The 17,324-nt window shown below is 43.4% G+C and overlaps 1 protein-coding gene across 1 annotated transcript in view; it reads left to right on the top strand.

Moving 5' to 3' along the window:
* LOC141145778 (protachykinin-1-like) overlaps nucleotides 1-14,497 on the top strand; it is a 50,408-nt gene extending 35,911 nt beyond the window's left edge. The window contains exon 6 of the mRNA XM_073632653.1: nucleotides 14,338-14,497. Within this exon, the coding sequence (XP_073488754.1) occupies nucleotides 14,338-14,387 (50 nt within the window). The 3' untranslated portion in view covers nucleotides 14,388-14,497. The remainder of the gene's footprint in view (nucleotides 1-14,337) is intronic.
* The last annotated feature ends 2,827 nt before the right edge of the window (nucleotides 14,498-17,324 follow it).

The following is a 17,324-nucleotide window of genomic DNA, read 5'->3' as shown; positions in this document are numbered from 1 at the left end:
CGGTGCACAGTCATTTTCAGATCTCTCCAGAGATGTTCAATCTGGTTCAATTCTGGGCTCTGGCTGGGCCACTCAAGGACATTCACAGAGTTGTCCCGTAGACACTCCTTTGTTATCTTGGCTGTGTGCCTAGGGTCATTGTCCTGTTGGAAGATGAACCTTCACCCAGTCTGAGGTCCTGAGCGCGTTGAAGCAGGTTTCCATCAAGAACGTCTCTGTGCATTCATCTTTCCCTTGATCCTGACGAATCTCCCAGTTCCTGCTGCTGAAAAACATCCCCACAGCATGATGCTGCCACCTCCATGCTTCACTGTTGGGATGGTATTGTTCAGGTGATGAGCATTGCCTGGTTTCCTCCAGACATGAAGCTTGCCATTCAGGCCAAAGTTTTCAATTTTTGTTTCATCAGATCAGAGAATTTTGTTTCTCATGGTCTGAGGATCCTTCAGGTGCCTTTTGGCAAACTCCAGGTGGGCTGTCATGTGTCTTTTACTAAGGAGTGGCTTCCGTTTGGCCACCCTACCATACAGGCCTGATTGGTGGAGTGCTGCAGAGATAGTTGTTCTTCTGGAAAGTTCTCCTCTCTCCACAGAGAAACACTGGAGCTCTGTCAGAGTGACCATTGGGTTCTTGGTCACCTCCCTGACTAAGGCCCTTCTCCCCCGATCACTCAGTTTGGCTGGGTGGCCCGCTCTAGGAAGAGTTCTGGTGGTTCCAAACTTCTTCCATTACGGATGATGGAGGCCACTGTGCTCATTTGGACCTTCAATGCTCCAGAAATTTTTCTGTACCCTTCCCTAGATCTGTGCCTTGACACAATCCTGTCTCGGAGGTCTACAGACAATTCCTTGGATCTCATGGCTTGGTTTGTGCTCTGACATGCACTGTTAACTGTGGGACCTTATACAGACAGGGGTGTGCCTTTCCAAATCATGCCCAATTGACCACAGGCAGACTCCAATCAAGTTGTAGAAACATCTCAACGATGATCCGTGGAAACAGGATGCACCTGAGCTAAAATTTAGGAGTCATGGCAAAGGCTGTGAATACCTATGTACATAGGATTTTTTAGTTTTTTATTTTTAGTAAGTTTGCAAAGATTTCAAACTTCTTTCACATTGTCATTATGGGGTATTGTTTGTAGAATTTTGAGGAAAATAATCAATTGAATCCATTGTGGAATAAGACTGTAACATAACAAAATTTTGAAAAAGTAAAGTGCTGTGTATACTTTCTGGATGCACTGTACATCTTTTACAGGTCCCCCCCCCCCCCCCAAAAAAAAAAAAACACACCCAATGTTTATCAAGGATTTTGATTAAAATGGGAACATGATGCATTAATCCACTTTCTCCAGATCCTTGCAAACTTCCAAAAAAATGATGCGTTAAGCATAGGTGTATTTTTTAAACATTACATACTGTATTTATTCATTTCCCGAAACAAGTTGCCAAGAGTAGGAGGGTTGGGTGAGACTCAGCAAGAGGCTCAACTTACGTGCTATAAAAAGAGATCTCATGATAGCCACTATGTGATCATGATCCATGCTAGGGTTTACATAACCTAAGAGACAAAAAAACGGGGTCTAGGGTCAGCCTGGTATCATATACGGAGTTTAGCAAATCCAGCACTTTCTGCCAGTACCGAAATAACTTCGGACATTTCCAAAAGAGGCGCATAAAGAGCCAGAAGACTGAGCGCATCTTGCACATTCGGAGTTTTCTCTCCTGCCTACCCTGTGCAACAGCTCCGGAGTACGATAAGATTTATACAGAATAAAGAGTTTCATAGTTTCATAGTTAGTAAGCTTGACTAAAGACAATAGTCCATCCAGTTCAATTTGTTTAGGTGTATGAAGTAGCTGAGTCACTCTATGAGTAGAAAAAAGTACATTCATATCTGATTTACAAATTAAATGTAGCACACCTGTTGCTTCATATAGACACACTTAAAGCACATTTCCAGGCACTTTTTTTTTGCTGTTGGGGAGCATTACCATCACTCTTTTCCCGCTAATTGGTGATATTGGGATCAGAAATGAGACGAATCAAAGGCTCTAAACTCCATTCTTCCCAAAGCAGAACAACAACATTTAGATGGAAATGACAGTTAGGAACAGTTAGGGAAGAACTCAAGTCTATTTTTTTTTTTTTTTTTTTTAATAAGAAGCTGTTGAGAATGTTAAATGCAGCTAATTAATTCTTTACAATGGTAAAGAAACTCATCTGTAGACCAGCATTGTTTTTTTCCTCAACAAAAATGGAGTTACACTTTAAGTTGACTTAAACTTTGATGCCGTGTACTGCCGTCCCCAGGCTGTTCTCTATCATAGGATGCTAAGAAACTCTGAGTAAAGGTTACATGTAAGTAAAGCTCTAGGCTTTCTCCGGTGGCCAGCACCCAACCAGAGCTGTGGAACCTTGGCAGCAACCATGTGACCCACCACTCGAGGAGCTGCTCCTGCTCTCTAGCTCCCTTGTTACCTCCTCCCATGCTCGCCTTCAGGACTTCTCCAGAGCCTCTCCCATCCTCTGGAATTCCCTGCCCCAGTATGTCCGATCAGCCCCTAACCTGTGAACCTTTAGGAGATCCCTGAAAACTCATTTATTCAGGGAAGCCTATCCCACTCCCACATAACTGTCCCTGAGCCACCCCCATCAAATTATTCTTTGCAGCTATTACCTTTTGTACCACCACCCCCTCCCTTTAGAATGTAAGCTCTATGAGCAGGGCCCTCCTGTACCTTTTGTATTGAACTGTACTGTAATTGTGTTGTCCCCCTTATACATTGTAAAGCACTGAGTAAACTGTTGGCGCTATATAAATCTCGTAAAATAATAATAATTATTACATTACTTTAGTACAGATTTTATTAGCCAATTATGTTTAAGGACTTTTAAGTTCATATTTTTTACAGTTGAAACTATGGCTATGATTTAATAGGGCACCTACAGATTCTCATAACCTTAAGTCTGTAATGACATCACTCAGTCAGTGTCACCTCTGATGTCATCCCTTAATGGAAAGTGGAACCTGTCAATCAAGCAAAACTTTATGTTTTGCCCAATAACCTCAGCAGTAGAAGAATAATGGTAATGGCTTGCTGATTTATGAGAAGAATGTGGGGGGATTCCCCTTAATAAAAATGTCTTGATCAACTGACGTCAGATCTCTTAAAACTACACGTAAGCTATAAAATGTATCTAAGTGAAAAAACAATGGATTTTAAAGTTGAATTTACTGCTAGATTTCTTTTACATTGATTAAAACAATGCCCAGAATACATAAACCATCCCTGAGCTTTGAGAGCCTTCTGCTACTCATCCACTTAGAAAAATGAAGCTTTGTGAAGTCAAATAAAAAGTATTTTATTTTATCTAAACTGTGCATCTTAAAGTAAACTTGTCAGGTTTTTTTAAAACCACTTGCCAAACAGGCCATAGTCAAAAGACGTCCTAACGTTGTTATTATAATTAATGTTATGCCCCGATTGATTTATTTGTTGCAGTCACTACCAATTCAACTACCCCAGGGCTTCTTAAAGGACTTGTGTGCAAGGTTTTTGAAGTTCATATGGGCAGGTAAACCAGGGTGCGTAGATCTATTTTGACACTTCCAAAGCCAAAAGGTGGTATCGGTTTCCCAGACCCAACAAAATACCATGAAGCAGTGCATGTATCTAGAATACTCGACTGGTGCGCCCAAAAAACCCCCAAAAAACAATGGGTACATTTAGAACAGGCAACCGTGGGTATACAGTAAGCTGGACTCCCCTGGATTCCAGGGGATGTCATTCCAATAGAGGCCACTCAACACCCTTTGGCAGGAACCACCCTTAAGGTGGCAGGATCGGTTTTTAAACATACTGACCTTTCATCTTCTCTGAGTTCCTCAATCCCAATTTTGGGTAATCCATCTTTTCAATCTGGACTGAATGACCTCCAATTTGATATACCGTACTTATTTGTCGGGACTCCTTCCGTTTGTTGCATTTTTGTCAAGAAAATCGGCTCATGGCAAGCCATGAAATTGTTAGTCATTTTTCCCACAGTTTGGACTTCCTCCACTGTGCTCAGCTGGTTGCATATCTCCGCACTATGCCGGAGAAGTGTTCTGATATAAGAGACCTGACCATGTTCAAACAGACCTGCCTTGCAGGGAAGCCAATGAGACATTCACTATCACATCTGTATTCCTTGCTGATAACATAGTTACATAGTAGGTGAGGTTGAAAAAAGACACAAATCCATCAAGTCCAACCTATGTGTGTGATTATATGTCAGTATTACATTGTATATCCCTGTATGTTGTGTTCATTCAGGTGCTTATCTAATAGTTTCTTGAAACTATTGATGGCCCCCGCTGAGACCACCGCCTGTGGAAGGGAATTCCACATCCTTGCCGCTCTTACAGTAAAGAACCCTCTACGTAGTTTAAGGTTAAACCTCTTTTCTTCTAATTTTAATGAGTGGCCACAAGTCTTGTTAAACTCTCTTCTGCGAAAAAGTTTTATTCCTATTGTGGGGTCACCAGTTTGGTATTTGTATATTGAAATCATATCCCCTCTCAAGCGTCTCTTCTCCAGAGAGAATAAGTTCAGTGCTCGCAACCTTTCCTCATAACTAATATCCTCCAGACCCTTTATTAGCTTTGTTGCCCTTCTTTGTACTCGCTCCAATTCCATTACATCCTTCCTGAGGACTGGTGCCCAGAACTGGACAGCTTACTCCAGGTGCGGCCGGACCAGAGTCTTGTAGAGCGGGAGAATTATCATTTTATCTCTGGAATGAATGCCTTTTTTAATGCATGCCAATATTCTGTTTGCTTTGTTAGCAGCAGCTTGGCATTGCATGCCATTGCTGAGCCTATCATCTACTAGGACCCCCAGGTCCTTTTCCATCCTAGATTCCCCCAGAGGTTCTCCCCCCAGTGTATAGATTGCATTCAGATTTTTGCCACCCAAATGCATTATTTACATTTTTCTACATTGAACCTCATTTGCCATGTAGTCGCCCACCCCATTAATTTGTTCAGATCTTTTTGCAAGGTTTCCACATCCTGCGGAGAAGTTATTGCCCTGCTTAGCTTAGTGTCGTCTGCAAATAACGGCCAATGCTCCACATGATCTTCCTTTTCTTCAACAATGGGAAAGAGATCTACAAATTAACTTCACGCAAACTCAAAAAGAGAATTTTATTATTTGCTCATAAGGCCTCAGTAGCGAGCAGATATCAAGAAGGAGGACATAAACGCCTTACAAGATGGTACCAAACTGCATCAGTACTACATCGTAGGTTTCCTCAGACCCCAGATGTCTGTTGGCGCTGTCGGGAGTTGGAGGGTACCCTATTTCACATTTTTTGGGATTGTCCGAAGTTGAATGACTTCTGGGATATGGTTGAACGGACGATTAAAGAGCTAATGGGTGTGTCTCTTGAAAGGATGCCTGTAGCATATTTACTCCATGATACACCCTTATCCAATAAAAGTTATAAAAACTCAATGTTAAAACACAAACGGCTGCAAAATCCTGTATACCTGCATGATTTTGATACCAGGGGGAGGGCTTTTTTGGGGGGGGGTTTGACTTGAGTGGTGGTAGTTTTTTTTTAACCACTTAAAGACCAGCAGCCGCAGTTACACTGCAGCAAGTTGGCTCTCCTGGGCGAATCACCATCATTGTACGTTGGTCGCTTTAAGACCACTAGCATACCCACTGCGTGACACCGGAGATGATGCACGTGGCCGGTGGCTTTCGGTCATGAGAGAGACAGAACGGGGATCTGTCTGTTTACATTGACAGTCAGGGGAGGATAGACAGATCTGCTGTTCTTAGTGATTAGGAACAGCGATCTGTCTCCTCCTCCAATCACTACACTGCCCCCACAGTTAGAAACACCTCCCTAGGGAACACTTAACCCCTTGATCGCTGCCTAGTGTTAACCCCTCCCCTGCCAGGGACATTTATACAGTAATCAGTGGCTATCTATTTTTAGCTCTGATCGCTGTATAAATGTCACTGATCCCCAAAAAGTGTCAAAAGTATCCGATCTGTCCGTCGCAACGTCGCAGTCCCGCTAAAAATCACTGATTACTGCCATTATTAGTAAAAAAAAAAATTGATAATAAAAATGCCATAAATCTATCTCCTATTTTGTAAACGCTATAACTTTTGCGCAAACCAATCAATATACGCTTATTACGATTTTGTTTATCAAAAATATGTAGAAGAATACATATCAGCCTAAACTGATGAAGACATTTTTTTAAACTTTTTTGGGGGGATATTTATTATAGCAAAAAGTAAAAAAAAAATTCTAAATTGTCTGTCTTTTTTGGTTTATGGTGCAAAAGAAACAAAAAATAAAACGCAGAGTTGATCAAATACCACTAAAAGAAAGCTCTATTCATGGGGAAAAAAAAGAGCTGTATCCAAACAAAAAAAAGATGTTTGGGCACAGCGCCACACGACCGCGCAATTGTCAGTTAAAGTGACGCAGTGCCGTATCACAAAAAATGGCCTGATCATTAAGGGGGCAAATCCTTCCGGTCCTTTAGTGGTTAAAGAGAGATAGAGAAAACGGAATAAGAAATACGCACTCCTGTCGTAGCAGTGTTTGAAAATTTACGGTAAAGCAGTTGAGGTGAATAATAGGTAGACATTACGCTTCATAGTAGAGTTGCATAGGATTTTATTTTTAATGTTTAGATAAATATAACTTAAATTTGCAATGTGTCTACATTTTGTTTATTTTTGTAAGTTGATTGGTAACTCTCTGGAGATATAGTAATGATGTCACTCTATATACAGTATCTCACAAAAGTGAGTACACTCCTTACATTTTTGAAAATATTTTATTATATCTATATCAACACTGAAGAAATGACAATTTGCTACAATGTAAAGTAGTGAGTGTAGCTTGTATAACAGTGTAAATTTGCTGTCCCCTCAAAATAACTCAACACACAGCCATTAATGTCTAAATCGCTGGCAACAAAAGTAAGTACACCCCTAAGCGAAAATGTCCAAATTGGTCCCAATTAGCCATTTTCCCTCCCCGGTGTCATGTGACTCGTTAGTGTTACAAGGTCTCAGGTGTGAATGGGGAGCAGGTGTGTTAAATTTGGAGTTACCGCTCTCACTCTCTCATACTGGTCACTGGAAGTTCAACATGGCACCTCATGGAAAAGAACTCTCTGAGGATCTGAAAAAAAGAATTGTTGCTCTACATAAAGATGGCCTAGGCTATAAGAAGATTGCCAAGACCCTGAAACTGAGCTGCAGCACGTTGGCCAAGACCATACAGTGGTTTAACAGGACAGGTTCCACTCAGAACAGGCCTCGCCATGGTCAACCAAAAAGGTTGAGGGCACGTGCTCAGCAAATTTACTGTCAGGTCACCTTGAGGCTAGGTGACAGATGCACACCGCTGGGGTCAGGAGTGCACCGCAAGGTAGTGGACCCTACGGCTAACTGCTGCGGATGGGAGTCAAGGTGTAAGGAAAGCAGGGCCGCTGGAACACCAACACGGATCCCACCGGGGTTACAGCGTAGGATTCCCTGGGGCGCGGAGTCTAAGAGCCAGCAGGTGTTCACCAGAGCCTCTAGTGGTGAGGATGGACTTGGCTGCAACTGGCTCCAGGTCGCGACCCCCAGGGTCCCCCAGCTCACACCCACAGTAGGCAACAGGAGGATAGGGATAGTAAAGGAATAAGCCAAGGTCAGGGCCACAAGCAGACAAAGACAACAGAGTACATGCCAAAGGTTCAGGGTCACAGGCAAACAGGGATGGTCGGGGACACGCCAAAGATCAGGGTCACGAGCAGACAGGAATAGTAGCGAACACGCCAAGGTCGGTAACAGAAACAAACGTAGAGCACACGGCAGGCAGGAATAGGAAGCCAACCACACAAAGGTTGATCAGCAGGGCTGGCCTGCAGTGCAGAGGTTAATATAGAGTTCTCTGATAGGAGCTGGGGTGGAGCCATGCTAGAGGAGAGTTAATAAAAGCAGTCAGGTGATAGACAGCTGGTCTTTATTCTCCAGGGTCTCTGCTAAAAAATATATATATAACGTTTGGGGGTTCTAAGTAATTTTCTAGCAAAAAAAAAAAAAACAGATTTTCGCATATATGAGAGAAGTGTCAGAAATGGCCCGGTTGGCAAGTGGTTAACTTTCAAAAGGAAAAGTCATGCCTAGGAGCAAGGACCTCACTTACTTATTAACAGAGACAACAAGAAAAGCCCCTCATTGTTGTAAAATGCAAAAGCTGTAGACTTTAATGTGTTAAAATATTTCTAAACATAAATTCAGTTTTTCCATCAAGACATCCACCTTTGGGCGAAATTTTCTTTTCCGCAGAAATAAAATACAGCGATCGATATTATGCACATCACAGTACAAATAGCAACAAGCCCATGAATTTACACTTTTTAACTTCAATATTCACGGCAGAGTCTCCTGACATCTGAGGTCGAGGACCAACACAGATTAATGTTCTGAGTTCTAGAGAGGTCATTCAAGCTTAACCTTTTTAATCTTATGCCCTCCATAGATTTATTTTCCATCATATGAGAGGTGTTTGACTCCCCTGCGGCAAATCCAGATGTTAACGAAGAAACAGCTTAACCCGTCATGCTTATTATTACTACTAACCATGTCCCAGTGCTACCATTCATCGATCCAATGCATTATTTCACATTGTTATGCATTCACAGCTAAACTAATTATGACCATTTAAGGGTAATTCCACCTAAAGTAGGTATAAACCCAATTACTAAAAATGCATATAGGTTTTAACATGTTAATGTAATTTCAAAAGTATTTAGAAAATGATCCTGCCATGAAGGTCATTGTTCGGATAATTCCTGTTATTGCTAGGGGCATCTTGTATGCTCCTGTGCTGCCCATCCCCACCTCCCTGAAGCCCGCTCAGCCACTGTCTCTCCTTAGCCTGGATCATTTGCTAGGCAGCAAGCCCTGCTTTGCACATTGTGCCCCCTTGACTCCGACTGGCACGCCCTCAAAAAGTTCCCTATTACTGAGTAGCAATCAGCGTGAACCACTTTGCCTCTTCTGCCATCATTGGCTGCAGCACTTGATACAATCCTATTAAAGCATTCCAAGTCCACTGCTTTGGGCTTGTGATAGTTCTGTCAACGCTGACTATGATCTCTGTTTCTTAAATTCTCAGTTCTGACCCTAGATGGCCTGTCCCTGGAATACTATCTTGTCTGCTGCCTGCCCCAACTTCATCCTGTCCCTGAATACTCTATAGTTTGCTGCCTGCCCTGACATCAGCCTGTCCCTGGATTATGCTTACTGTCTGCTGCTAGACTGACTGTCTCTTGATTGCTATTGCTACCTACTACCTTCCCTGACCTCTGCCCATCCCTCAATTACCCCTACTGCCTGCCCTGACCATTGCCTGTCCCTTGATAATGTTTTTTATATGCTGCTTGCACCGACCTCTGCCTGTGTTCTGCCGAGAAAGTTCCTCTCGGCGGATAAGGACCCTCCTCTAATGCGCAGGCGCAGCGCTTGTGCAGTAGGAGCCAGCGGAAATACCCGAATCGAAATAGAATAGAAATCAGCTGTACACGGCACCTGTAAGAGGGCCCCCTCGCGGGCTCGCTTCGCTCGCCACGCTTCGGGCACGGCCTCGCTTCGCTCGCCACTTTTTTATTCTCCCTCTAGGTCCACTTGGATGGTGGGGCTTGAACCTGGACCCAGGGCGCAGGCGCCGTGTACAGCTGATTGAAGTTTTTCAGCTTCGGCTATTTTCGGCGGCTCCTAGTCATTCACTGCCTGCGCAGTACAGGGGGGTCCTTATCTGCCAGGGGGACTTTATCTGCAAGACACCTGCCCCTGTATTATCCTTATTGCCTTTCCTGACCTCTGTCTGTCTCTTAATAATGATTTCTATCTCCTGTCTGCCTTGATCTTGCCCTGATCCTGGATTATGCAACTGATTGCCCTCAGCTTTGACTTCTGCCTCCCTCTGGATATCGCTATGGGCTACTCACCCGCTGAAACATTGCCTCTTCTAAGGAGCTTATGTACCTCTTTTTATATCTTTGCTCTTCCCCTAGTACCATTTGGTCAAAAATTATAGCATTCTGTGTTCGGTCCTGGGGGCAACCAAATAGACTGCTATAGGTGAAGCTACATTAGCCAGCCATAGTCTTTGACCACTGTATTGGGGGCAAGCATTACAGTTATAGGATGACAACTGTCTCCTAACTGTGCCCCTGCATTGTCACCATGTCACATGCTCCCCTGGTGTAGACTGCACAGCATGATGCACCTGAGGCACATTCCACAAGCCATGTCCACCATTGTCACCATCAGGAAGCCAGTCCAGACCAATGGTGTGAAGCCAATGCTGGAGCAAAGGCACAAAGACAGGAAGTGGCTAAAAAAGGTTGGAGGACATCAACATTACTGAGATAACAAACAGGATGAAAAAAAGTTTAAACAATATTTTATAGAAAGAGACAGTTGTTTAAGCATTTAACTAAATTTTAGACTTTGGGGGTTTCAAAAATCATCTTAGTTGTGTCAAAGTGCAGAGGATAATGTATGGTAATCCTTAGCAGATTTTAAGTGGTTGTGTGGAGATGGGTCTCTGCTATACATAGGGCCTTGAACATCTATCTAAAGTCAAGTGCTCCCACCCTGGGACTAGTCCAGCCTCCACCATCAGATTTTACAGCCTCTATTGACTCCTGAGACTCTCTCAAAGAGCTGTTAAAAAACATGAGCAGGACTTAGTTGTGCGGACAGGGCACAGCTCCAAGGTGGTCACTGATCCATTTGTGTTTTTGGACCCTGGGAACTCGTTCACAAAAAAGATGATAATTAACAGTATTGTAAGGGATGGTAGTCTTTGTTTGAAACCTTTGCCTAAAGAAATACAGGGGCTGCTATTGCTGCTATTTCTTCTTTTAAAAATTGCTAGTTGTCTGGCTGCCATGTTGGACTAATGGCTCCAATACTAACAGCTTCAATAGTTGACCAACCCAGAGCAAGCAGGCATATGCATACATATTGTGGGCCAATGTCCCTTTAATACCACCTTGACTAATATTTGTTTCATGATTAGAAAACTCTCTAAACCACCGTGCCAAACCTACAACTTTTCTAATCCAGGCATAACTAGTTCTGAATCCATTATAGTCCAAAGGATGCTAAAATGACAAAATGGATCTGGCACGACCATGTAATTCCCCCTCTAAAATAATATTGCCTTGTCCATATCAGGAGCAGAATAAGCAGAAACGGAGAAGAAATTGCTAAACAGGACCATTAAAACCTTTCTTCTCTCCTGAATGATCCATTACGAGGGAAAAATACATTAACAATGCATTTTGTATGGCAGGACAATTTTTCTCGTTAATGTCCTTTGATATCTTGTTTAAAGCCTATTCGGTGCATATAATGCCTAGACCAAAGCCTAAAAGGAGCAAAATCCCATTCCTTAAAATTACTAAAGACTTGGCTGCTGGAGAGCCTTCACTAGCCCTTAATGTAGAATATTCCCGGTCTTGAAAGGAAGCCAACTTCTGTCATTATGGAACTCGGAACCTGGGGGGGGGGGGGGTGGAAGAGACACCTGTTGTCTATAACAAGCCTTTGAAAAATTAAACTTCCATGGTGATCAAAAAAACAAAGCCCAAACAAAGTCCTATTGAGTTAAGGATTACCTACGAACAACAATAACATGCCTCTGAAGTGTATGCAACTCATTATCTCCATCCAGAGCCTAAATTGATAATTAGAAAAAGAAATAAGTTACGTGCCAAAAGGAACGGCACACATTTTGTTTGCAGTCTACAATTTAACCCAAGTTCACCTTCCTTGGAACTTGTTGTAGTCTTTTTATTGAAAGGGCTCACAAATTCCTCGGGGAATATAATTTATGCATGAGGGATTCTATTTTGATGTCATCATTATCTAGGGAATAAAGAAATGAAAAAAAAAGATTGGCAAATTGGAAAGGCGTTTAGGCTACATATATTATCGACATAATTATTTTCTATTATACACTATATTGTCAAAAGTATTGGGACGCACATGAACTTTAATGGCATCCCAGTCTTAGTCTGTAGGATTCAATATTGAGTTGTCCCACCCTTTGCAGCTATAACAGCTTCAACTCTTCTGGTAAGGCTGCCCACAAGGTTTAGGAGTGTATCAATGGGAAAGTTTGACCATTTTTACAGAAGCGCATTTGTGAGGTCAGGCACTGATGTTGGACGAGAAGGCCTGGCTTGCAGTTTCCGCTCTAATTCATCCCAAAGGTGTTCTATCGGGTTGAGGTGAGGACTCTGTGCAAGCCAGTCAAGTTCCTCCACCCCAAACTCACTCATCCATGTCTTTATGGACCTTGCTTTGTGCACTGGTCCAAATCATTTGGGGGATCATTTGCACTTCTAAGAATGGTCAAACATTCCCATAGACACACTCCTAAACCTTGTGGACAACCTTACCAGAAGAGTTGAAGCTGTTCTAGCTGCAAAGGGTGGGCCAACTCAATATTTAACCCTACGGACTAAAGCCCCATACACACGGTCGGACATTGATCGGACATTCCGACAACAAAATCCTAGGATTTTTTCTGACGGATGTTGGCTCAAACTTGTCTTGCATACACAACACGGTCACACAAAGTTGTCGGAAAATCCAATCATTCTGAACGCGGTGACGTAAAACACGTACGTCGGGACTATAAACGGGGCAGTAGCCAATAGCTTTCATCTCTTTATTTATTCTGAGCATGCGTGGCACTTTGTCCGTCGGATTTGTGTACACACGATCGGAATTTCCGACAACGGATTTTGTTGTCGGAAAATTTTATATCCTGCTCTCAAACTTTGTGTGTCGGAAAATCCGATGGAAAATGTGTGATGGAGCCCACACACGGTCGGAATTTCCGACAACTCGCTCCGATCGGACATTTTCCATCGGAAAATCCTATTGTGTGTACGGGGCATAAGAATGGTCAAACATTCCCATAGACATGCTCCTAAACCTTGTGGACAGCCTTCCCAGAAGAGTTGAAGCTGTTATAGCTGCAAAGGGTGGGCCAACTCAATATTTAACCCTACGGACTAAGACTGGGATGCCATTAAAGTTCATGTGCATGTAAAGACGGGTGTCACAATACTTTTGACAATATAGTGTACATGCATTATAATCCAAATCAAAAGCATCAAATATTCAAATAGCCACATTAATGGGCCTATTAAAAAAATGATAATTCGTTTTTTGTTTTGTTTTTTTTACTATTTCACCCCATTATCTCTCTATATATATATATATTAAAAACAAAAGCTATTTCTTTTATTGGTAGATCTTTGGATACCACATTCTGTAAATTGTAAAGGACAGAATTACATTAAAGTCAAAAATTCCTAGCCCCAAAACTATTCTCATTTAAATGCCGCCACCCCGTTTCCATATGAGGTCCCTACTTCCCTTTTTCCAGAGGTGGCGGCCTCTTGGTTTCTTGTTCCAGGAATCTTGTCCTGCTCTGCCTGCATCTGCACAGTAACTTGCCCTAGACTTGAACGGGCCCTACCCATACCATTGAAATAAGGCCCCATTCAAGTCTATAGGAAGATGCTACACAGGTGTGGGAAGCGAGACAAGATTTCTGCAGTGAGGCCGTAAACAACACAGGAGGCTGACGTAGTCAGAAAGAGGTAAGTAGGCACCTCAGTTTTGGGGGGCTTATTTAGAATAAGTTAGGGGGATAGGGAGGGTGGCTGGGGGTTTTCATTTTAACTCCTTAAAGACTTGAATGGGGCCTTATTTTAATGTTACGGGTACAGCCCATTCAAGTGGGAAGTTACTGTGCAGGAGTGAGCAGCAAGGAACAAGATTTCTTCAATGAGGTCATAAACACCACAAGAGGCCTCCATTGTTGGGAAGCGGTAAGTAGGCAGCTAAGTGGGGAGGGTTTCGAATAGATTAGGATGGATGGCTACACTTTTGGGGTGATATAGCTGGGGGCTACACCTTTGGGTTGATATTTCTACATTTCTGCCAAAATTACCAGCAGTTAGGTGCCATGAAGTAAGTAAAATTACAATTTTAGACAACAAAACACAACAAACAGTAAAAGCTTTTCAAAATGGATTTACTGTACATGTCGCACTTCAATCACAAATCCCAGAAATAAGAGTCTTATTCCTCCATATGCTACATTTTACTAAGATGCTCATGCAAGATAAAATAATATATTTAGCCTTTCACAACACTGTCAATGACTTTTAGGAATATGACGATCTGGATTATTTCACTGCTGACCAGAGCACGATTTTGTTTTTCAGACTCGCAAGAAAGCAGCAATGAATTGTATTTCATCAGAAGGCGTAGATAAATTATCTCTCGCTGTAATGAGTTATGGTTCGTTGGCTGGAAAGTCTTTTCTTCTCTTTCAGGGGCTAATTCAATGAAATTACCCAAAATGTATATTCAATAAAGTATTTATACAACTGACAGCGTGAAGCGTTTTTCTGAAAAGTTGTGTAGCGGTACCCCCGTAGGGGCTGCTGGTTATTGTGGTCTCTCACTCTGCACAGCCAGGCACACAAATCTTTAGACACTCATTAGTCAAGAAGCAGTCCTTGCACTTTGTTTTCATGTTTTATTGAGGGGAATTAACTTGGATGGGGATGGGGTAGATATGGGATGCCCACTTGATTGAAGAATAACTTTTCAGGGACAAACTATATACACCTCCAGTATGTACATCTTCCTCACTTCACCACCAGCACATTCACTTAGTTGCAAACAATCTCTTCCAGGACCAGCTAACACTGTGTGTAAAGCCTGACACTTGCTCAGCCAGGTCTAAAGCAAATGCCCTTTGCAGGCAGGGACCCCTTTAGTGTAGCAAAAATGGTGGTAGCCCTAGTGCTAGTGTCTCACGTGGCTACTGATCCCAGCTCCACCTTTTCAGGCCCTGCCAGCCCTCCTGACTGTAGCTGCCTCTTTCAACTGCCTATGCCACCACAGTCCTCCCTACTGGCTCTGTACTCCAGTCCTCCTGATTGTGTGTCACTCACCAGCTCTCTTGGCTGTTCCTTCTGTTCCCAGAGACTTGCCCAGCAGTGTTCTCCTGCTGCCCTCGCCTTGCTCCCAGTGCCTCCTGTCCAGGACACCTCCGTGTGTCTTGAGAGGGTCCTGTCCACACCCAAGCCCAGGCCCAAGGTCACCCGCCCCCCTGACTGGGTAGCTCCCTCAAAGTCCCCGACAGCCTAACACTCCATCTCCAGCTTCCACTCAATCACAACTCCTCCCCAACTGGGCTGACCCTGAGTATTTGTGGAGGCCTGCCACCTGCCAAACCCAAGTTTGGGAGTGGTCAGGGCCCTCAAAATACTCCAGGCAGCCCCACCTCAACTCTCCTTCTTTCTTTCTTGAAGATTCTAGTATGTTCTGGAAACAAGTGGGAGGTCTCAGTGATGCTGCCTGTGAGTCATCCAGCTCTCCCTGAATTGCTGCCAACCCAGGAAACACAACAAGAAGACTTTGCTGCCAGCCAAGCCTGCAAAAATGTGCTTACCCTGACAAAAATCCTATCTTTCCAACTAGAGGGTGCCACAGTTGAATTTAAAAAAAGAATCAAACAAGAAAAATAGACAATTGGAGTAAATTATAAAGCACAAAAATGCCATATAGATTGTATTGTTATGTGATATTCTGTCTGTTTATACACATGTAGCTCTATCTCTGTAGGAGCCGCTGATTAGGATAGGTCTTCTGTTCTTTGCCTCAACCTTTTCCAAAAACGTCAGCCCCTCTAGCACACCAGGTTGAGTATAGAAACATACAATATCACAGGAAATCACTGAAAGTAATACTTAGTACCCAATAGTAGTACTATTTAAAAAAAAAAACGGCACCAAACCAGGTCGTAAAGGCAGACTTAACATAGTGTCACCCAATATGGTTGGTAACTAGACAAGCATAAAAATGGATTACCAATGGTGGTCATGAGATGACATTTGGTGTCCAGATCAGTATAAACAGTAGCAAGGTCATCTTAAGTGCAGCAGTGAGCAGTAGTAAAGTTTCATCCACTGAGTGCTGGAACTATACTGCCAGAGCTCATGTACGGATGTGGTACTAGTCCTAGACTGTCTGGGTATGCACTGCCCAAAAGAAAATGAAGATAGTAGAGGAGAGGGGCATAGGGGAACAAAAGGGACTTTCATAATAATTATTACAGGAGGGGCAGTCCTATGAGATGTTCTTCTGGCAGCTATTACTGGGGCCCTTTAAGAGTGTTGGTGCACTTAATGACAGTTCCAGTTAACCTGTATGCAGTATAGGTACGGTATAGTCTCGGCACAGGTGCAAGTAGGTAGATGTGGTTCAGATGCGGTAAAGGTTCAGTAAAGTTTGAGGTATAGGGTTTGGTATAGGTGTAGTCTAGTCTAGGTTTAGAATAAGTGCAGTATAGAGAGCATTACGGGTGTATATTGATTGGGTAAACTTGCAGTCCTACTCTCAGTGGCTCAGTCCCTGCTAGCAGTATCAGCAATAGTCCTCTCACCAGTCCCCAGGATGCTATGCTGACCTCTCGCTGTAGCAGGGGCCCCCTTCGTCTCTCCCCCAAAGGCCTCCAGTGATCGGTGGTTAAAAGCAAAGGGTGAGTAGATGCTCAAATCTCCATTCGGAAGCGGTGCAGGTGCTGTGATGTAAATACTGCTGCACTGCCCACGGGTGTCTCCACTTCCAGTCCCAGGATCTCTGATGATAAAGAGCCGCTGCTCTTGTGCACATTACTGGATCTAGATCAGGCTCAGGTAGGTATAAGGGGGTGCTAGGGGGGGTAGCTGCATGTAGAAGGTTTTTAAAAGCTACACAGCTTTCATACTTGCCTAAAGTTTAATGTTAACTGCTTGCCAACCAGCGCATGCTGATGTACGTTGGCAGAATGGCACTGGCATGCAAAAGGGCATACAGGTACGTCCACTTTAAGAAGCGGTGTCATGCGCGCGTCCCCGCCGCGGTCTCTGTGACCGTGACCGCGGGTCCCGGAGGGGAAGAACGGAGGGGAAGAACAGGGAGATGCTTTTGTAAACAAAGCATTTCCCCGTTCTGCCTAGTGACAGGACAGTGATCGCAGCTCTCTGTCATCGAGAGCAGTGATCACTGTTCTGTGTGTTGAAGTCCAGCCCCCTCACAGTTAGAATCACTCCCTAGGACACACTTAACCCCTTCACTGCCCCCTAGTGGTTAACCCCTTCACTGCCAGTGTCATTTACACAGTAATCAATGCATTTTTATAGCATTGATCGCTGTATAA

The sequence above is a fragment of the Aquarana catesbeiana genome, linkage group LG05 (assembly GCF_042186555.1).
Source record: "Aquarana catesbeiana isolate 2022-GZ linkage group LG05, ASM4218655v1, whole genome shotgun sequence".
In the NCBI taxonomy this organism is placed as follows: domain Eukaryota; kingdom Metazoa; phylum Chordata; class Amphibia; order Anura; family Ranidae; genus Aquarana; species Aquarana catesbeiana.
Note: the sequence above shows the minus strand (reverse complement) of the source record. Positions and strands in the feature narration are given on the sequence as shown.